This window comes from Musa acuminata, chromosome BXJ1-4, assembly GCF_036884655.1.
Source record: "Musa acuminata AAA Group cultivar baxijiao chromosome BXJ1-4, Cavendish_Baxijiao_AAA, whole genome shotgun sequence".
Classification (NCBI taxonomy): Eukaryota; Viridiplantae; Streptophyta; class Magnoliopsida; order Zingiberales; family Musaceae; genus Musa; species Musa acuminata.
In genome coordinates this window covers 3,781,215-3,804,167 of record NC_088330.1, presented here as the reverse complement: position 1 = coordinate 3,804,167, position 22,953 = coordinate 3,781,215, and the positions used below count along the sequence as shown (strand labels likewise).

Here is a 22,953-nt window from a genome sequence, read left to right as displayed (position 1 = left end):
TTTTAAGTAATATTGTATTTGTAAATTCTAATCAAAATCGATGAGATCTTTCCTCTAATCAACACATTCTAATCAAATGTCAAAGGGACTAGCATTCTTCTACGCTCCATATAGATCATGACGAATTTTGATACATCAATATACTTTAAGTCAGACGATACATCGACTACCAACATTGATCCTTATAATTTATCATGAATCACCTCATTTGCATGTATGTGCTTGCATAGTTTGAGATGAATGACAGTGAATTGAATGGTGACATCATTGCAACGAAGGGAAGAAAACTAGACACTCCTTCCTCTCTTCTTAGATGTCTTATTTATTTATAGACAAAAACAGAAAATATATGATAAGTTATTAGGAGAGTTCCTTCGATATCCCATAAGGAATCCTACTATAATATAAACTTATTTTCTATTGATTAATATTTATCATTAGAATCTAATTAATTATATTATATATCTTATCCAATTATAAATGATCATATAATTTAACATATAGAGCTCAACTTGAAATTTAGAAATGCCATACCGTCTTGAAGAAAAAGAGACGACATGGAAAGAGTGAACAAAACAATAATAAAAATTAGAGCGAAAGAAAGGATTATTTGAAGCGGTGAGTGAGTGAGTGTATTTTAAGGAGAGGTCAGAGCAAAAAGATAAAATAGTTAGAAGGACGAAGAGACGAGGGATTGATTTGGATTGATTGATTTATTTGAATAAATTTAGAAATTTTTGAAAAAAAAATTAGTTAGATGGAATTAAATATAAAACTAAAATTTATTAAAAAAAAGATAAATTCTGAATAAAGGAACCTAGTCCACTAAAAATAAATTAATGGGAATTTTCTGGATAAATATTTAAACACCAAAAATTTCATATTACTTGTATGGAATCCAAAATGATACAAAATTACCAAACAATATTGCTAATACCATATATTTAGGTTTTACCATGAGCTTTTTTTTTCATATTATTACTAAAATATTTTTTGTAAAATAAAGAAAAATTAATCGATGTTTGTTAAAATTGATTGACTCTTGGATCGATTCAATAAAAGTTTAAATATTTGATTTATTCCTCTTAAATCCTAGATTATCCTTTTTTTTTCCAAATTATATCCTGCTACCCTCATTCCCAAATTGCCTTCATCTCCTATTTTTTTTTTTCTGCTCCTCCTCCTTATACTCTACTAGATTAGTCGTTATACCGTACAGTAATTCACTGAATATAATAAAACTTGTTGAATCTCGTATTTTGATGATGAAACTACTAGATATATGTTTATGATTTAATCTGCGTTTTGAGTGACGCAGGATGCTTTGATCAGGATGAGACAATTAAAGCAGGAAAATCATGTTGTGCCGGAGGAACATGTCAGAAGATTGGACGTCGGGCCGGTGGATCGGTCGACGTATCGACAGAAGGCTTCGGGCCGTGGACTCGGGCATCGGGCCAAGTAGAGCGGGTATTGTGCCAAGGATATCGGAGTTGCGGAGTCAACTGGCCGATTGGGCAATAGGCCGCAGGAGAGGACGATGCGCCGAAGAATCAGACGAAGCGTCGAGGGACCAATGACATGCCGGACAACTTGGTTAATTGCTTAGGATTAATTGTCTCGATCGAAGTTTTGTTTTAAGTGTGCAGGATTAACTACGATGAAAGATAGACAAGCAGCAGGAGTTGTGCCGGAGTCAAGTTCATGATCACGTTGGGAGTTCGAGAGTTCGACGGAAGTACGGACGGTCGTCGGAGGTTCTGCGAGAACAGATCCGAGAAGTCCAGAAGCTTGCCAAGCGAAGCTCGTCGGAACTCGCCAAGTGGATCGTCGCAAAGTCCAGGAGTTTGCCGGAAGTCCGCAGAAGCATCACCGAGGGTTCATCGGATGATCGACGGAAGTTCGCCGGAAACTCGCCGGAAGAAGCGATTGACGTACCGAAGCAAAGCTGCAGAAATTGTCTTAGATTTAATCGTAGTTAGCACGGTGATTAAGTTAGAAATGGGAGGTGATCCCATTAGCTTAATCCTGGGGCAATTGGGCCCCTGAAGAACTCAAGTTGGGTCGAATGGTTCAACCCATTCGAACCCAAGAAGCTGTGGGAGGTGCAACCGCCCAGGCTAAGTCTCCCAGCGAGACTGGGAGGTGCAACCGCTCCAGCCAGGCGGTGCAACTGCCCAGGGCTCAGTCTCCAAGCGAGACTGGGCGGTGCAACCTCCTCTGTCAAGCGGTAGCACCGCCTGAGCTCAAGTTTCGAGCTCTGCCTGGTGATGCGATCACCGAGCTCAGTCTTCGAGCTCTAGAAGAGAAGTACGACCTCTCTGGCCAGGAGATGCACAGCCTAAGCTCAGTCTTCGAGCTCTGGCAAAGAGGTGCAACCACCTCTGGCAGAGAGGTGCAACCACCTCTGGCAGAAAGGGGCGATCACCTCTGGCAGAGAAGAGAAACTTCTCTGGTCAGGAGATGCACCGCCTGAGCTCGGTCTTCGAGCTCTGGCAGGAAGGTGCAACCACCCCTGACAGAGAAGGTGCAACCGGCTGAGCTCAGTCTTCGAGCTCTGCCAGGCGGTGCCACCTCTCCAGTCGAGAGGTGCAACCGCCTGAGCTCAGACTTCGAGCTCTGCCAGGCGGTGCCACCTCTCCAGTCAAGAGGTGCAACCGCCTGATCCCGGAATTCCGGGATTTGATCATTTTGAGCTCGAAATTTGAATTGGGTTGGGGCCTATAAATACCCCACCCATTCAGCACTGAAAAGATACAGACCTACATCGAAATCCTGATCTTTTCTGTGATTCTAAGAGCTCAAAAGTGTTGTAAAGCCTTTAAGTCTCCTCCTTCTGTTCTTCAAGTTTTCAGTTGTAAAGTGAGGAGAGAAAGGTCTGTAAAGGTTGTCTCCTGAGCCTGTCAAAAGGAGAGAAACTGTAAAAGGGAAGTTTGGCCTTCGCCTATTGAAGGAAGGCCCCTAGTTGACGTCGGCAACCTCGTCGGTGGAGGAAGCCAAAAGTGGAGTAGGTCAAGGCTGACCGAACCACTCTAAATCTCTGGTTTGCGTTTATTTTTGAGCACTTTATCATTACTGCAAACCTCCTCCATTACTACTGCTCTCTGCGCTCTCACGAACAAGTTCTAAGTGCTGTTCTTCCGAATCTGCATTCAGACGTAAATTCGTATTTTCGTACATTACAGTTTACGTTTACGTTTGATTCTGCAGAACTGTCTTCCGTGCTTTTACGAAAGAGTTTCTTTGCAGTTTACACTTACATTTTGATCCTATTGATAACTGCAAACTGTCCTCTACAATTTTACGAACGAGTTTCAACATTTAGACGTAAAACTGCATTTAGACGTAAATCGGCTTTCCTCTCACAATCATCAGTTCTCAGTTCACGTTTACGTCTTGATTTCAACTGCATACTGCCTTCTGCGAGTATACAAACGAGTTTCAAAGTTTAGACGTAAATCTGCGTTTAGACGTAAATCTGCGTTTAGACGTAAAACTGCGTTTAGACGTAAATCTGAGTTTAGACGTAAACTGCGCTTAGACGCAAAACTACGCTTAGACGCAAACTGTGTTTAGACGCAAACTGCGCTTAGACGCAAACTGTGTTTAGACGCAAACTGCGCTTAGACGCAATCTGCGCTTAGACGCAAACTGCACTTAGATACAAACTGAGAATTAGCTTTTGCATCATAATAGCTTTTATTGAACGAACGCAGCTTTTGGTTTTTAATCGCTGTAAGATTTCCGCTGCACTAATTCACCCCCCCCCCCTCTTAGTGCTCTCGATCCTAACAATTGGTATCAGAGCGGGGTATTTCTCATTTCGGATTTACACCCGAGAGAAATGGCCCTTCAAGAGGGCTTTTCGGTCTTTCGTCCACCGTTCTTTAACGGATTGGACTACACTTACTGGAAAACTCGAATGAGAGTTTTCTTGATTTCTCTAAATCTGGATTTATGGAATATCGTTGAAAATGGTTTTCAACTTCCCTCTAAACCGACGAACGAATGGTCGGATTTAGAGAAGAAGTATTTTTCTTTAAACGCAAAGGCTATGAATGCCTTATTTTGCGCTTTGGACAAAAATGAGTTCAATCGGGTTTCTTTGTGCGAAACGGCTTTCGATATTTGGCGCACTCTTGAAATCACGCATGAGGGAACTAGTAGAGTCAAAGACTCGAAAGTTAATATTTTACTGCATGATTTCGAGCTTTTTCATATGAAACCAAGCGAAACCATTGTTGACATGTACACCCGTTTTACGGATGTCGTCAATGGTTTAAATTCACTTGGTAAAAGCTTTTCGGATTTTGAACTCGTTAACAAAGTTTTGCGCTCACTTTCTAAAACTTGGGATTCAAAAGTAACTGCTATTCAAGAATCGAAAAACTTGAACCAATTTCCACTTGAAGAACTAATTGGTTCATTGATCACATATGAAATGACGTGCAATGCACGTGAAGAACTTGAGAACCACCTTCCAAAGAACAGGAAGGATTTGGGACATAGAACATTTGAAGACCACTCGAGCATAAGCTCAAGTGATGGTGAACTTAAACTACAAATGAAACGAAAATTAAAAAGCAAAAAGAATCAAACTACTTGCTTTAAACGCAAGAAGAAGAACAAAAACTGGGATGAATCGAGCTCCTCCGAAGAAGAGAAAGTCAACAAAAGCAAGGCGGCAAACTATGCCTTAACAGCCTACAATGATGAGGTAATCGAAATCCCCCTAATTTATTTTGAAATTACTTGATGCTTTCATGATGTATCTTTCTCTTTTAGTTTAGAATTAATTTTCTTAAAAATTACATGTTTAAAAAAAAAATTATTATCATACTAAGTAATTTCAAAAATGATAATATTGCATATTTTATGATAAACAAATAAAATGATCTTGATTGAAAATATGAAATCATGGTTAAGAAGTAATAATGTGCATTACGTTAATTTCCATTGTTATTTCTCGATTTTGATTAAAGATCATGTTTGATTTGAAGAAATGCATAATGATGAAATTAAATATTTCGATTGACAATTTCATGCATGAGATATACATGATGATTTTTGTGATTGATGGTTTTATGATGAAATTCATTTTACGATCCTAAACGTTGATGCATGTTTTCATTTGACATAAATGAAAAGGCATGCTAACATGAAATCGATCACTTAAGATGAAACACTTAAAAAAGGGGAGAAATATATGAATTGATGCTATAAACACTATGCTATGATTATCCCATGCTTGCATCACCAAGAAATATATGATTGCTATCATTGCTATATGTCCTGTATCAAGATATCAAACAAAATCTTGCTTCACAGTTTTACGCATTGATATCTTACCACATGATGAAATGCTACAATTGATGAACACTTGAAATGTAATCCTCTATCTTATTGATTTTTCAATAAATCTATGCTTGTCATACATGAATTTATTGAATGTAATTTTGAGGATGATTTCAGATTTGACAAATGCTTGATTCGTATTTACGATATAAGATACACTTTAAATATGAATCATGCATCAATCATGTTAAATGCTTCAATCATTTTCTATCTCTAGAGTTCTCGATTTTGATGAAATACAAGTGATAAATTCATTTATGATATCTTGTAAATCACTTGAATTATGAATGAGTTTTTTTTTATGATGCGTTAAAAGAATCACTTAAAAAGAAAATGCTTTTCCCATCTGATCGAGATTAATGATTTCATGATATTTTGTGAATCTCGAAATTAATTTTAATGACTTGATTATGAATTTCAAGTTAATGATTTGATTTGAATTATAATCTTGATCTTGCAAAATTGAAGTCACAAATAATATCCTGTGGTATTCATGAATTGATACTCACAATATGAAAGCATTGATATTCATGACTTGAATTGGATTGAAACATTGTATGCTTAAATTAATCATTCTCCTATGTTTCAAAAATTCCTTAAATGCCTTATGTGATGATTGAAAACTAACTTGCTTTATGATGAATCACGAATCATAACTTGATCTATGATGCCTTGAAATGATTAAAATATTTAATACTTTTATGCTCTACCCCCTACTTTCTTCTTGTTTTCAATGATAAAATGGGGAGAAGTTTTGATCATGCATGGTAGGATATAATTTGACAAAATTGATACCATCATGATATGAAACATTTATGATGTGCAATTATGCATGCAATACTTGCTTTCTAATTATGATGTGATGTATTGCATATGATGTAAATCATGATCTAAAATGCTATGAGTGCCAAGTTACACATTTTGAGAAGAAATTGCTATATTGAAACATTAATGTAATTATGAATGGTGATATGATATCATGCATGTAATACTTCAACTTATGATAATGATGCATGCAATGATAAAATATTCATGATGAAAAATTGTCTTGACATTCATAACTTGATTATTCATCCTTTGTCATGATTTTGAAATCGTTGTAAAAGGAAAAAAGAAGTACAAAACTGTATTCTCTCTTCCTTTTTTTACAATGACAAAGGGGGAGATAGCTAGCTTGTACAAGTCAAGAAGATGCAAAAACTTGACTGCTTGCTTGCCTATCTTAAGTAGCAAAGATTGCTAACTTGCTCATTTCAAGAAGAAAAATTGTCTTCTTGAACGTCACTATCTTGAATATCCTAGTTGAAGCAAAACTTGCAATTTGCACATTGCAATAGGAAGCAAGAATCATGAGCTTACACAAGAAAGCTATCTTGTATTTGCTTTCGAAATTTTTGCTAGCTTATATATTGTGAAACTTGTATATCGTAAAAATTGCTAGCTTGTTGGTCTAAAGAGAAGCAAAAAGTTGCTATCTCAAAAGAGGCAAAAATGCTAACTTGCGCATCTAGCAAAGTGAGCAAAATTTTCAAGAAGCAAGAGTTGCCTTCTTGAACATCTCTAATTTGCTAGCTTACATGATGTAGAACTTGCTATCTCATATGCTATAAAACTTGCATATCTAAAACTTGATAGCATGAATGTTCTAAGCATGATGAAATACTTGCTAAATCTTCTAGCTCCAAAGATTGCATTATGATAAAACTTGATACTATGTTTTTCATGCAATGAATTGAACCAATATCACAAACACTTGATTGTGGTACTTCTCCTTTCTGTTGATGACAAAGGGGGAGAAGTATGTTGATGACATGACATGTGATGCATAAGTTTATGCATATGTTCATGTTGACGTGTTGCAAGTATTCATGATGAATATTGCAATGACTTGAATTCAGGTTGAATTCAAGGTTCTATCAATATGGCATATTGATAGGGGGAGTTTGTTTAAACTCCGGGAGTTAAGTTTAACTCCGTCATCAAGTGGTTGTCATCATCAAAAAGGGGGAGATTGTTGAATCTCGTATTTTGATGATGAAACTACTTGATATATGTTTATGATTTAATCTGCGTTTTGAGTGACGCAGGATGCTTTGATCAGGATGAGACAATTAAAGCAGGAAAATCATGTTGTGCCGGAGGAACATGTCAGAAGATTGGACGTCGGGCCGGTGGATCGGTCGACGTATCGACAGAAGGCTTCGGGCCGTGGACTCGGGCATCGGGCCAAGTAGAGCGGGTATTGTGCCAAGGATATCGGAGTTGCGGAGTCAACTGGCCGATTGGGCAATAGGCCGCAGGAGAGGACGATGCGCCGAAGAATCAGACGAAGCGTCGAGGGACCAATGACATGCCGGACAACTTGGTTAATTGCTTAGGATTAATTGTCTCGATCGAAGTTTTGTTTTAAGTGTGCAGGATTAACTACGATGAAAGATAGACAAGCAGCAGGAGTTGCGCCGGAGTCAAGTTCATGATCACGTTGGGAGTTCGAGAGTTCGACGGAAGTACGGACGGTCGTCGGAGGTTCTGCGAGAACAGATCCGAGAAGTCCAGAAGCTTGCCAAGCGAAGCTCGTCGGAACTCGCCAAGTGGATCGTCGCAAAGTCCAGGAGTTTGCCGGAAGTCCGTAGAAGCATCACCGAGGGTTCATTGGATGATCGACGGAAGTTCGCCGGAAACTCGCCGGAAGAAGCGATTGACGTACCGAAGCAAAGCTGCAGAAATTGTCTTAGATTTAATCGTAGTTAGCACGGTGATTAAGTTAGAAATGGGAGGTGATCCCATTAGCTTAATCCTGGGGCAATTGGGCCCCTGAAGAACTCAAGTTGGGTCGAATGGTTCAACCCATTCGAACCCAAGAAGCTGTGGGAGGTGCAACCGCCCAGGCAGGGAGGTGCAACCGCCCAGGCTAAGTCTCCCAGCGAGACTGGGAGGTGCAACCGCTCCAGCTAGGCGGTGCAACTGCCCAGGGCTCAGTCTCCAAGCGAGACTGGGCGGTGCAACCTCCTCTGTCAAGCGGTAGCACCGCCTGAGCTCAAGTTTCGAGCTCTACCTGGTGATGCGATCACCGAGCTCAGTCTTCGAGCTCTGGAAGAGAAGTACGACCTCTCTGGCCAGGAGATGCACAGCCTAAGCTCAGTCTTCGAGCTCTGGCAGAGAGGTGCAACCACCTCTGGCAGAAAGGGGCGATCACCTCTGGCAGAGAAGAGAAACTTCTCTGGTCAGGAGATGCACCGCCTGAGCTCGGTCTTCGAGCTCTGGCAGGAAGGTGCAACCACCCCTGATAGAGAAGGTGCAACCGGCTGAGCTCAGTCTTCGAGCTCTGCCAGGCGGTGCCACCTCTCCAGTCGAGAGGTGCAACCGCCTGAGCTCAGACTTCGAGCTCTGCCAAGCGGTGCCACCTCTCCAGTCAAGAGGTGCAACCGCCTGATCCCGAAATTCCGGGATTTGATCGTTTTGAGCTCGAAATTTGAATTGTGTTGGGGCCTATAAATACCCCACCCATTCAGCACTGAAAAGATACAGACCTACACCGAAATCCTGATCTTTTCTGTGATTCTAAGAGCTCAAAAGTGTTGTAAAGCCTTTAAGTCTCCTCCTTCTGTTCTTCAAGTTTTCAGTTGTAAAGTGAGGAGAGAAAGGTCTGTAGAGGTTGTCTCCTGAGCCTGTCAAAAGGAGAGAAACTGTAAAAGGGAAGTTTGGCCTTCGCCTATTGAAGGAAGGCCCCTAGTTGACGTCGGCAACCTCGTCGGTGGAGGAAGCCAAAAGTGGAGTAGGTCAAGGCTGACCGAACCACTCTAAATCTCTGGTTTGCGTTTATTTTTGAGCACTTTATCATTACTGCAAACCTCCTCCATTACTACTGCTCTCTGCGCTCTCACGAACAAGTTCTAAGTGCTGTTCTTCCGAATCTGTATTCAGACGTAAATTCGTATTTTCGTACATTACAGTTTACGTTTACGTTTGATTCTGCAGAACTGTCTTCCGTGCTTTTACGAAAGAGTTTCTTTGCAGTTTACACTTACATTTTGATCCTATTGATAACTGCAAACTGTCCTCTACAATTTTACGAACGAGTTTCAACATTTAGACGTAAAACTGCATTTAGACGTAAATCGGCTTTCCTCTCACAATCATCAGTTCTCAGTTCACGTTTACGTCTTGATTTCAACTGCATACTGCCTTCTGCGAGTATACAAACGAGTTTCAAAGTTTAGACGTAAATCTGCGTTTAGACGTAAAACTGCGTTTAGACGTAAATCTGAGTTTAGACGTAAACTGCGCTTAGACGCAAAACTGCGCTTAGACGCAAACTGTGTTTAGACGCAAACTGCGCTTAGACGCAAACTGTGTTTAGACGCAAACTGCGCTTAGACGCAATCTGCGCTTAGACGCAAACTGCACTTAGATACAAACTGAGAATTAGCTTTTGCATCATAATAGCTTTTATTGAACGAACGCAGCTTTTGGTTTTTAATCGCTGTAAGATTTCCGCTGCACTAATTCACCCCCCCCCCTCTTAGTGCTCTCGATCCTAACAAAACTAAGAAACTCAAGTTATCCTAAAAAATATAATATATATAAAATTATCCTTAATCCATCATAATTAAAAATATTATGTAAAATATCTTATAATAATATGCTAGTAGTTCTAGATAAGTTTGGATTATTTTGTTAAAAATTAACTAAATTTATACTTGATTACATATTTAACCAAAAAAATATCATTCTTGAAAACTTATCGCCCAACTCAAAAGAAATAAAAATAAAATTATTATATATTTTAGAATCAAGTACTAGTAGTTCTATAAAAGTTTAAATTGACCAGATGAAAATTAACTTGATTAAAATTCAACATAAAAATATTATATTTTAAAAATTAATCATCCTAAATTCATACAAAATAAAAAAATGGTAATAAATGTATTAGCATCTTACCCTAGTAGTTTCAAAAAAAATTGGATAAATTTGATGAAAATTCAAGAAGTTATGCTCGATCATGTATTCAAAAAAAAAAAATCATATTTCAAAATTTAATCATCCTAAAATTATATATATAAAAAATAAATTAGCATCTCACCCTAGTAGTTCTAGGATACTTTAAATAGATTTGATGAAAATTTAACAAGTTACATTCGATCACCGATTTAACCAAAAAATACCCTGATATTCACCCTAAAATCATACGAAATAAATAAAATAATGCTAAATATCTTAAAATGACATACAAGTAATTATAGAGAAGTTTGAATTGATTTAATAAAAAATATCTTGGTTAGCTGATAGATTCAGTAAAGTCTCGACCTAATCTATTATCACTACACTCGACCGGATATAAAGTGATTTGATCGGAATCACTTAAAACGAATTGGCTCATGGATTTGTGACTTGAAATAGCATAATTCAAGGGTATTAATAATTTTTTTTAAAATTTTTTTTAGTAAAAACTAAATAAAATGGGTATCATCTGGTAAAAGCTTAATATTATAAGCTTTTTCTGGTAAATTGTCACTAATATTTAACATTCCAGGTATCGGACAAAATAACATTCCGGGTTTATATTGGGCCGGGCTTCATTCTCTTTTTCACTTATTGGGCCTCCATACATGAACACTTTGGGGGTTTATTAAACGCCGCTCGCCTTTTCCTCAACCCATCAGACTTGGGGGTTATTTTGATCTGCCTTCACCGGCGCTGCTGTACCCGGCGAGCGACTTCGGGAACCCTGACGCCTTTTCGAAATGATGCAGGTTGGTTGGAGGCGCTCCGGGCGGCGATTCCAAGAGAAATCGCCCGCTCTCTCGACCTTGAAATCCATCTATCCTTTGTCTTCGTCTGGTAAACTCCATCGATTTTTTTTCTGGATATCGCCCTCCTTTAATGCAATCGTCTCTGCATTGTTGATTCTTTTTTATGGGGTCAAAAAACGTAAAAATTGGTACCATTTACTGAAAGATTTGTGGGTGTAGAATGTGGAGTCGATCGCCCTCGTTATGGATCTACGGTTGCTGTGAAGGGAACGGGTCATCTCATCCGCAAGGGAACCGGTGGACGATCTTCTGTCAGGTAAATCATGCGCTTTCGTGTTCAATCTCATGCGGTGTAGAACGATTTTGGTTTATCATCTAGTGATTGTTTTTCCGGTAGTTTATGAAGTGGATTGACCTAAATTTGCTTCATTTCATGATAATTATGGTGATCCGGATAACGTTGCTGATTTGTAATTGTTGCGTTTGTTAATGAAACTACCTGATTGAGTTTTTATGATGTTTATGATTGATAAGGCCAAAAGTATCCTTTGTAGTCTGCAACATTGTTCTTCTGGAGTGCAAGTTGTACTGGAATTTTACTCTGGATAGTTTGCTGTCTTGTAATGTCTATTCAGTTGTTGTTTCATGATCTAATTTGATTGGCCATCATGGCAGTGGAATTGTTGCTACTGTGTTTGGAGCTACTGGATTTCTTGGCCGTTATGTTGTCAGCCAGCTTGGTGAGTTCTGACTTGATTTTCTCTCTCTTCTTTTGATGGTACATCATTTTGGTTTTCTTTTCATTTGCTGGACCGTGTAATGTCTCAACGTGATATGACTAATGGTTAAAGATGATCAATATAACAAAACATCATTACAATTCTTATTAGGGAAATGGCTGATTATTGTGGTTCAGACTATTATGCATCTTGACTATAGGTTTTCTAGGAGTCTTTAAGATTTTTGGGCCATTACTGTCACCTTAAGAGGTGGAGACCAATAAGAACCCTTCATTAGTGCCTATCATGAAATATGTTTTCTTCTTCCATGTGCAGCTAAAATGGGCTCACAAGTGCTGGTTCCTTTTCGGGGATCTGAGGATTCTCACCGGCACCTCAAATTGATGGGCGACCTTGGTCAGGTATGAGAGCTTTCAATTAGATTATCATAAAATTTGCTTTCTACTTAACATAATTATTTGCTCAAGATCTTATTTCTGGATTGTTTCATTTTGCTCCCCAGATTGTCCCTATGAAGTACAATCCAAGAGATGAAAATTCAATTAAAGCTGTAATGGCAAAGTCAAATGTGGTCTTCAATCTAATTGGTTAGTATAACTTGTGCTTTCTGTGGTGTTAAGATCATGTTGGAGGTTTAAAAATTAAGCAATCATAGTGGTCATTTGATGTGACAGGAAGAGAGTACGAGACTCGAAACTACAGTTTTGAAGAAGTGAACTATGCCATGGCTGAACAACTTGCATTGGTATGTTTTTGGAAAGATTTTTTTTTATCAATTATAGCAATGTATTCTCGACCATTTCAGGCTTTAGCTTGGTTTTTTCTATGCAAATGGTCTTTGGTGATTGGTCTACCTTGTGAAATTGGGAAGAGATGATCTAGATCATTTGGGTGGCTGACAACTGATTAACAATTTTCATTTTGTTATGTTAACTTTAAATTACGATTAATGACACCGAAGAACATTTAGGATCAATTTTTAGATGGTATACTAACTTCTATACTTCAGTATTATCAAAGGGAATCTTACAGAGCTAAATCAGTTTGTTAAAGGTAGTTTGCAACTAGTCCTAACCGATTTTTAGTAAAAGTAAACCAGATTATATCAAATCTAGTTAATTTCTTTGGTTTGTTGATGTTAGATATATGTTCCCTTCTTCATATGTTGGTTGATGCTCAAATCCCTTCCCCGAGGCCTCAGTTTGGACTCATCTTGGTTACAGCTTATGTTTGTTGCCAACTACTAGGACCAAGAGCATTAGACTATAGCCGTTGCTAATGACATTTCTTATTTTCTTAAATGATACTCTGTTTAGGGTTTCCTTTTTCTTTTCCCCTTGAAAATGGATGAGATCTGCGGACACCATCATATGCTGTGTTAGCACTTGTGACTATGTTGGGTTGTGCTGTTATAAAGGCTGGGCAGTGTGTGTAATTCTAGGAAGACTCTCACGATTCTATGTACTGAAATTCTACAGTCATCAAACTAGGTGGCTCTTTGATTCCCATATCATTTTGAACTTCAATCAGCCGACATTTTGCTTGATTCATAATTATGATGTTGGTGTAGGAAAGTCTTAATTAGGGATGTGGTACTAATCAAAGGGGTCATGGGTGTTATTCTACTAATGAAAATCTTGAAAGGCATGCTTATCATCATAGAAGTTCACGTTCAAGAAATATTTGCCACAATGGAGAACATAGGTTGCAATCGGCCAGGATGATTGATGCGTTGGCTAAATTGGAAATTTTGTTTCCAGTGTGACATTAAACAAGTTAGTGAGTGGTTTCTTGTTACGGGTTTGTTGAACCATGGTAGTGTATGGGCCTAAATTTGTCTCAAAAGATCAGAAAACGCAAGGTTTTCTCATGTCTTAAGATTGCTGAACTGATATGGTACTCTTGTATGTAGGATTTGGTTTTAAGGGTCTGTACTCATTCTAAATGAGTTATTATAGGACAGTGGGTGTTTATCTTGCAGGTTTTAGGATCTTTGTAAATGGGTTTGGGTGGAATTAAGTAAATGACTTGAAGGAATAACTGACTAACTGCTAGATAAATATTGTTGATCCTCTTCAGGGGTCATTCAAGGGTTTATTAGGCTATGATTTCATCGGGATAAGGTCACTCAGGGATGGAACATGTTTTGGAGTTTGGTGGTGCAAAAGAAATCCAGCAATGAAAAAATTGATGCAAACCATAGGCTAATTATTTTTGAACTCCATGGTACTGTGGCCTCGTTTTAACACCAAATTTTTTCAAAAATCTCATTTTTGAACTTTGATTCCTAGTGATTTAATATCTTCCAACCTATAAAATAGAATTCATAAATAAGTTATGAAGCACAGACACTTCAAAGTGATTGTTTTGTCCATGTTGTGTTTGACAGATAAATTGGTACTTCTCAGATGCTTTGTGACACTTATCAGATGTTTCCATGTATGTATGTTTATTGGCTTCTGAGGTTTACCTGCACCACTATGTTCTCTCTAAGTTCAATATTCTTGTTGCTTCTCTTTGTGTTTCGAACATGAGTTGTATGATTATGTTTTATAATATGCTTAGTCTTCCATTTTTGACATTGCTTCTTTGTGGTAAATCGTAATTGCAATATAAAAATAAGATGCTACTTAAGTTTGTCGTGGACTGAATTTTTTTTCTTGTGCAGATTGCTAAAGAACATGGAGGTATAATGAGATTCGTACAAGTTTCTTGCTTAGGGGCATCTTCTTCATCTCCTTCCAGAATGTTGAGGGCAAAGGCTGCAGCAGAGGAGGCTGTACTTAGACAGTTCCCAGAGGTAATAATCATACTATGTCTTCAGTTAGTTTTAATAGTTAATAGAAATGTGTGATCATACAAACATGAAGTCTCAGATGCAACATTAAATGGTTTTCCTTGCATTGTCTACCTTTGGTCGTCTTGTTTTTCTTTAGTTTGTTATGGGCTGCTTCCTGTTGTAGGGATATTATTGTGCCTGATAATGCCAAAAAACTCAATCTAAGATTTTGGCTATGAACTAGGATAGGTTGGGTATGGATCTTGTGTGATTTGTCTGTATATAGTTGATTATGTGTACAAATCATATGACCAAATATTAGAAACTAGCTTTCTAGGATATCTTCGATACAAAATATGATTGTTATATTGTTTGATATTAAAACCACTGAAGAGTCTGATAAGCATGCAACTTCTGGATACATAGAATACTTTAAGAATTTGGTTGATGGGCATAAATTACAGATTCCAGACTGTTGAAAATTTTTGTGATTTTTTTTTAATGGTTTATAACTTGCACTAAGCTTATTGGTTATTTGGGTTCCTTTCTTCAATTTTGATAAATTTATGATTTCTTGTTGGATGTATGGCCTGATACTTTTGTCCCTTCCTATCTAGTTTTATGTTTATTAATTTTTTTTTCTTCTGAAAACAACTAAAAGTGATGTTAAGTGCAAAACTTAGTTTTTCTTGACTGAGTACTCTTGTTGTCATGACAAAGCATATATTAGTTTTTAATATCACACTTAGAATGATATAATATGGAATGTTATCTTATAAGGATTGTTGTTTTACAACTTGGGGCTGGTTTGCTGTGTTTCTGGTGTGATCCATTTATGCCTCTTGCACCAGCTGATGTAAATCAAATATTGGCCAGGCTATGTGTCAGTGCAACTGGCATTTGTCAGCATGATTTGGCATTTGGGAGCCTGTGCAACCAGGGTCCCGATGCTTGGCATCTTCCTTTATTTTTCATTTAAAATTTTTATTTATGATTGTTGTGTTATTTGAGACAGATTCATGTTTAGCTTTTAGCTATTGGATGTGATGTTCTTTTTTTGATCAAGTTAGGAATGTTTCTTTGACAAGTATATCAGAAATTGCATGAAATTCTAAAGGTTCTTTTCAAGGTCGTAATGTTTCGATCTGTCAATTAGTTCAGCTATAAGAGTTGGCAAACTAGCTTAACTATGTTCTGTCTTATAAGGAAACCTGAAATTTATTTAGCAATTTAAATTATTTTGGGATAGTTTTCTTGTACTGATGTGTTTTTCTTCATACGAGTTAAAGTTTTGGAATTTTTGATGTGGCTCAATTGTAATTAAAGAAGAATAATTAATATGGACAGTTGTGCATTCTTCACATGGTTTTAATTCTTGTTCTGTTGTAGATGATGATTAGTTTATTATTTCAATCTTATGCCATGATAAATGGTATTGAAAGTTTATCTCTAATCTGTGTTGAGGTTCCTAATTTTTTCAGTGGGAGAGAAGGCAACTCTCATTATTCATCGGATCGCATCATACTTCATTTTGAACTAATAAAGTTATGTTTTATTTTCAGGCCACAATTATGAAGCCTGGAATTATGATTGGTACAGAAGATAGGATTTTGAATAGATGGGCACAATTTGCCAAAAAATGGAGCTTTCTTCCACTCATTGGAGATGGATCTACAAAGTATTTTACATATCTTATTTCAACTGAATTTTTTTATGGAGATAGCTATTGTCATGAATTATAATTTTTTTCCCATAACAAATACAAACTTCATTATGCCTGTGAATTACATCAGGTAATCAATGTCTGCAGGATTCAACCAGTTTACGTTATTGATGTGGCTGCTGCAATTATGGCTTCCTTGAAAGATGATGGTAGTAGCATGGGAAAGGTTTATGAGCTTGGTGGACCAGAGGTTTATACTCTACATCAACTGGTAAGTATTCTGCATAAGTTTTTAATATTTTTAGATGCATTGAAAAGATGTTATGGCCTTTCAATGTGACATACTATAAAAGAAAATTCAAAAATACCTGTTTGAAATTCATTCCCCCATAATTCTGTTACTTCGTTTGAATAAACTACAATCGAATTTATAGTTAATACTAAGATTGGAGTGATTGCAGGCAGAACTGATGTATGACATGATACGGGAATGGCCACGATATGTGAAAATTCCTTTCCCTATTGCAAAGGTATGAAAACACTAATGTTGATGCGTTCCTTGTTTTAGAAACTTTTTAACCTCATCTTTAAGAGAGCTGTTATTAAAATGTCTTGATTTGTCAGAACAACCAAATGAGCAAATCTTCATATAAGGTATCTGCTTAGGCAATGTTTGGGTAATCTTAGGTTGCACATGGAGGTCTTAAGTTTTCTTCTTTTGGTCCCTGTAAGACCACTTAATTGATAGCAAGAGTATCATTTGGTGACTAGTGCTTTTCCATAGCAAGTAGTATCTGGTAAAGGACTAGAGCATATACCAAGATTTGGAGTACTCCGTGGAGTATGGGTTGCTATAATTACATAATATCAAAGCCAGTTGAGGCTTAGGGAGCTTTTTTAAAATTATTATTCTTCCATCATTTGAATCATATAATCTTGTGAAACACATTACATTAAGAGCTATAGTCTTCCATTGTGGAGTTGTTTCTCATAGATGTGAACCTTCTATCACAGAAATTTTGCTTTCTTCTGCTCTTTGTAAGTTACAAGTAATTAGAATATAGTTAGCTGCTGACCACCAGAGTCACACTAGTGTTCTTAGTGAAATATTCAGTGGTCTTAAAGGTTTTTGAGCATAGACATGGGTTGTCAAAACCTGTCTGGATCCCTTGGGATTTAATGACTATAATGAAGCTTTTATGTATTTAGATAATCAATTGAATGCCATCTCTGAATATCTAATTGCACAACAGCGTGTCAATCTAGGCCGATAATGCACAGACCAAAGAATGTAGCTTCTGAAATTGTGGGTGACAATGACCTAGAATGTATAGACAATACGTGCAGACCAACATGAGAGTGACATGGATGGTCATTACACCTACTGTGTGGTGGGATCAAGGGATTAAAGTGGACGAGGGAAACTTTTTGGAAGTATGTAAATTTGCAAACCAGCAACTGTGGTTGCTGTTTCCAACACTTAACAAAGTTACCTCGAAGTGGAAGTATCCAATCCTTTATCAGCCGTTTATTTTCAACAAGTAGAACATCAACAGATATTTTCCTGAAATTCATCCTTAATTGCCTATGTGATCAATATGCTAAAGGTACTTCCATTGGTTGTGTGAGGCTGTAAACAGTTGATGCCATTGCTACCAGAGATTAAAGTATTGGCTGAAACTTAAAGTTTCGGCTAATGCTTTTCTTTCGATCAAAGCTTTGGGATGTGGAACAATTGTGTACTTCTGGGCAATGCATTAAGGCTGAACCAGATGGTGAATCAATCCTGCTCAGTAATACCCAGTCTAGGTTATCGGAAGAGGTCAGGGGCTTCTATATTTTCTGAGTCCTAGACCCTTAATTCACTGCATGCAGCGCCCTACTTAGTACTATACTGCAGAGATGGCTGCCGGCATTATTCATTGTGCTTGCCAGAACTCACTGGACCTCTCTAAGATGGGGAAGAGATGGAGACAATATTTTTGTTTTGGATCGAGATTTAGCTGCATGAACTTTTTCTTCTTTCTTGCCTTTCTTTTCATGGTGGCACAACAATCAGGCAAACAGAGCTGACATTCTGGCTGCCAGTAAACACCAACTGTTTGATTGATTGCTCAAATTGCAAGTACAATTTATTGGGCCTTTTTTGTTATAGCTTGTCATTTTCTCTTTTCTACAAGTATCTATGAAATTCAACTCCAACTGAATCTAACATCTGCCTGCTACTACTACTGATATTAACTAAATAGAACAACATGGGCATTTAAATATACTAAATACACATGGGACAAGTTTAGAGATCATAAATGGAGGTACTATCTAGCTACGTTAATTGGTCTTTAAGGCAACAAAATGTATTATCAGGTGCATAAATTCATGAATGTTAAGCTTGTTAGGAGTCGAAATATCATATTAGTAAAGCCCTTGCTAGGTAGATACAAATCGACACAGTAACTTGACTTAATACATTATCACTTCTGCAATTCTCATCACACCAGCCTATACAGCTGCCCCAGTCACAACTTTATGCTTGCAGGTATGTATTTTTTTGTCTGACATGTTTTCACTGGTTACAGGCAATTGCAACTCCTCGAGAATTGTTGTTAAAGAAAGTGCCATTCCCTTTACCCAACCCAGACATATTCAATCTGGATCAGATCAACTCTTTCACTGTGGACACTGTAGTCTCAGATAATGGTAATATTAATATTATTAACATTAAAGCCATAACTGCCATCATTCTCATACATGACCATCTTGTTGTCTTACAGCTTTGACATTCAAGGATCTCGGTATTGTTCCTCACAAACTGAAAGGCTACCCTGTAGAGTACCTGATATCGTACCGCAAGGGTGGACCATCTTTTGGCTCTACAGTCAGTGAAAGAGTAACAGCAGAGTAAAATTGACCAGCTTTTGTCAATTTTAAGCCTTGGTCGAATTGACAACAATATATAAAGGATGAAGATTGTTGTAAGAACAATTTCTTGACTTTGGCTGTCGTCCAAGTTACCTATTTGGTGAGATATATATCAAACTCAAATCAAGCAGTGACTTTGCCGCTCATCGCTTTCCGGGAGTGGTGCTTTCATTAGATTAATAAGTGGCAAGGGTAGTTGTCAAAACTTCATTCCTTTGTTGCAGAGAAGATTACATATTTATAACTTCTCGTTCATCTTGTTTTACCCTTTTGAAGCTTGTACGCCAGTGTTTAAAGCCATTCTAATCAGCATCATCAGCTTTTACACATTTCGTTAATTTGCTGGTGTGTGTTGGCAACGAGTGGATCAGCATCATTCTCTCGATTCTTTATGCTCTTTAATCGCCTGTGTCCTGTTCTTTTCTTGGCAGTTTCCATGTTACGCATCATCTTTAAATATAAAGCACAACGAAGATTTCTAATTAATGTAAAATAGAGTTAAATGTTGCTGACGAATCCCTAGTTTGGACTGAATCACGATTGAAGTGATCCTCAAATGATGTTTCATGAAATGACGAGGCTTGGAGTTTCAACGTTGTTTTACTGACTGGCAATTTGATCGAGATCAATTGCACCTACATATTTGTTTGTGTTTGCTGTATAATACAAAAATTAGTGCAAGGTATGCATATGATTAATTCTTCTTTTTTATGCTTATTTTACTACAGCAAGCATGCCTGTCGAACTTTTCGAACAGTTAGTAATCAACTACGTATAGCACCCTAATAGCCCTCCAATAACCACTGCTGTAGAAGGTTGAGGTTGCTCTGTGGATTAGATTTGCACAAAAATACCCGTCACTTACACTCCAGGCTTTAGAGGCCTTCGGTTCCATTGCGCTCTAACGTAGATTTCTGACGAAGACGGCATTACCGTGTCATCATCAGTCTCACTCTACAAATTAATGGAGTTCACAGATATAAAGCGACATCTCCCCCCAAGCGGCAGAAAGCTCTCCTGATGTACTGTATTTGTTCTTTGGTGGCTTTATCTCGTTACAGGAGATTGTGCTGCTGTGGCGTGGTTGTAGTGAAAAGATGATGAACAAAGTCCGTTTCTCTCTGTTATTTAGTCCCACATCCAGAGAACGGTGTGGTTGAGGTAGTGAAACGAGTTTAAAAGGAGACCTGTGCCCGTCGTTGGAACATACTTACCTGGACGGGGTCTACGGGCGATCAAAAAGGCTCGTGGCTTAGGGTAGCGGTCTCCATTGCACATGGGAGGCGCGCTGCTCTACCATCTCCCCAAAGAGGGAGAGTGGACGTCATAATTTGTGGTAGCGGGGGTACGCGTTCGCGCGGCCCCTCCCCAATCTAAATGCCAAATATTCTTAGTTGTTATGCAATTACACATGCATGTTAATTTAATCAAAATCCATCATTTTTACTTGAAGTAATAATCAAAATAGATTGTAAAATATTGTATTGTTCGTGTTAATCATTAGCTAAGTTGTTTAAAATAACATCATTGTCTCCTCGAAACATACGAAGCATCTAGCACCTTCTTGCAACGTGACTTTTATGGATTGGAAAGGTTGGTTCCCAATCAACCAATTTCATGAAAATGTCATTACCGTATCATCAGCAACGATCGATGTGCTTTTAGTCCCACATCGACTGCAATAGGTGGGCAGGGGAGGCAAGAGGTGTAGAAAAGAAGACTCGTGGCCGACGAAAGACCATACTTACCTGGACGGGGTCGACGGGTGATCAAGAAGATCCGTGGCTTAGGGCAGCGGCCTCCACTGCACTTGGGAGACGCTCTGCTCTACCATCTCCCCAAAGCGGGAGAGTGGACGTCATAATTTGTGGTAGCGGGGGTACGCGTTCGCGCGGCCCCTCCGCAATCTAAATGCCAAATATTATAAGGTTCGTGGTAATCTTTAGCTAAATTGTTTAAAATAATATCATTGTCTCCTCGAAACATACGAAACATCTATCACCTTCTTGCAACGTGACTTCTATGGATTGGATTAGTACAAAATCATCATGCAGTTAAAACTCCAGACTTGGATGCCTCCCGTAAGGTAACTGGGTTCCCAATCAACCAATTTCATGAAAATGTCATTACCGTATCATCATCAGTCGTCTCTGTGTCAGATTTGTGATCGTAGCTAAGAGAGTGTGCGGTGAGTCCGAAACATAACCCAAAAGCAACGCAACGATCGGTATGCTTTTAGTCCCACATCGACTACAATAGGTGGGCAAGGGAGGCAAGAGGTGTAGAAAAGAAGACTCGTGACCAGCGAAAATACATACTTACCTGGACGGGGTCGACGGGTGATCAAGAAGATCCGTGGCTTAGGGCAGCGGCCTCCATTGCACTTGGGAGGCGCTCTGCTCTACCATCTCCCCCAAGCGGGAGAGTGGACGTCATAATTTGTGGTAGCTGGGGTACGCGTTCGCGCGGCCCCTCCCTAATTTAAATACCAAATATTCTTAATTGTTGGGCAATAGCACATGCATATTAAATTAATCAAAATTTATTATATTTTACTTGAATTAGAAGTCAAAATAGATTGAAAAATATTATATGGTTCGTGTTAATCATTAACCAAATTGTTTAAAATAATTTCATTATCTCCTCCAAACATACGAAGCATCTAGCACCTACTTTTTGCGTGACTTTAATCAGATTTGCCTCTAAATAATCAACATCTACTATAATAGTATATGATTAATATACACATACAAAAATTACTAGGAGGTATATAAAATTAATTTTTGCTTATTTGTGCTTGTGTTACTACAACAAGCATGGTCATCTTTAAACTCTTACTAACCATCATCTTGGCACAGACTTCATATAGTACCTCAATAGCCCTATAATAACCACTGTTGAAGAAAATTAAGATTGCTCTATGGATCGGATTTGTACAAAAGCACCATGCACTTAAACTCCAGACTTGGATGCCTCCAGGAAGGTTGGTTCCCAATCAACCAATTTAATTAAAATCAACGATCGGTATGCTTTTAGTCCCACATCGACTGTAATAGGTGGGCAGGGGAGGCAAGAGGTGTAGAAAAGAAGACTCATGACCAACACAAAAACATACTTACCTGGACGGGGTCGACGGGTGATCAAGAAAATCCGTGGCTTAGGGCAGCGGCCTCCATTGCACTTGGGAGGTGCTCTGCTCTACCATCTCCCCAAAGCGGGAGAATGGACGTCATAATTTGTGGTAGCGGGGGTACGCGTTCGCGCGGCCCCTCCCTAATTTAAATACCAAATATTCTTAATTGTTGTGCAAATACACATGCATATTAAATTAATCAAAATCCATCAATTCTACAGTAATAATCAAAGTAGATTGAAAAATATTGTATTGTTCGTGTTAATCATTAGCTAAGTTGTTTAAAATAACATCATTATCTCCTCGAAACATACGAAGCATGTAGCACTTACTTGCAATGTGACTTTTATGGAATGGATTTGTACAAAAGCACCATGCACTTCAAACTCCAGACTGCCTCCAGTAAGGTTCGTTCCTAATCAACCAATTTCATAAAAATGTCATTACCGTATCATCATCAGTAGTCTCTCTGTCAGATTTGCGATCAATTGACTTCGTAGCTAAGAGTGTGCGGTGAGTCCGAAACATTACCCAAAAGCAACGGAACGATCGATATGTTTTAGTACCACATCGACTGCAAGAGGTGGGCAGGTGAGGCAAGAGGTGTAGAA

General features: G+C 38.2%; 1 protein-coding gene and 4 non-coding genes across 5 annotated transcripts; all 5 read left to right on the top strand.

Moving 5' to 3' along the window:
* Positions 1-11,010: 11,010 nt before the first annotated feature.
* LOC103980595 (NADH dehydrogenase [ubiquinone] 1 alpha subcomplex subunit 9, mitochondrial) lies at positions 11,011-19,538 on the top strand. The gene is made up of 12 exons (XM_009397032.3): positions 11,011-11,196; positions 11,328-11,424; positions 11,784-11,848; positions 12,164-12,249; positions 12,351-12,435; positions 12,523-12,593; positions 14,517-14,648; positions 16,190-16,305; positions 16,438-16,561; positions 16,752-16,820; positions 18,867-18,987; positions 19,062-19,538. The coding sequence occupies exons 1-12, from the start codon at positions 11,100-11,102 to the stop codon at positions 19,190-19,192; spliced, it is 1,194 nt and encodes a 397-aa protein (XP_009395307.2). The 5' UTR covers positions 11,011-11,099; the 3' UTR covers positions 19,193-19,538.
* Positions 19,539-20,415: 877 nt separating this feature from the next.
* On the top strand, positions 20,416-20,577 carry LOC135672738 (U1 spliceosomal RNA). The gene has a single exon (XR_010513093.1). It is a non-coding gene; the product is annotated as a U1 spliceosomal RNA (small nuclear RNA).
* Positions 20,578-20,949: 372 nt separating this feature from the next.
* Positions 20,950-21,111, top strand: LOC135672696 (U1 spliceosomal RNA). The gene has a single exon (XR_010513055.1). It is a non-coding gene; the product is annotated as a U1 spliceosomal RNA (small nuclear RNA).
* A 412-nt stretch (positions 21,112-21,523) lies between these two features.
* On the top strand, positions 21,524-21,684 carry LOC135672695 (U1 spliceosomal RNA). The gene has a single exon (XR_010513054.1). It is a non-coding gene; the product is annotated as a U1 spliceosomal RNA (small nuclear RNA).
* A 636-nt stretch (positions 21,685-22,320) lies between these two features.
* On the top strand, positions 22,321-22,482 carry LOC135672727 (U1 spliceosomal RNA). Its single transcript, XR_010513083.1, has one exon. It is a non-coding gene; the product is annotated as a U1 spliceosomal RNA (small nuclear RNA).
* The last annotated feature ends 471 nt before the right edge of the window (positions 22,483-22,953 follow it).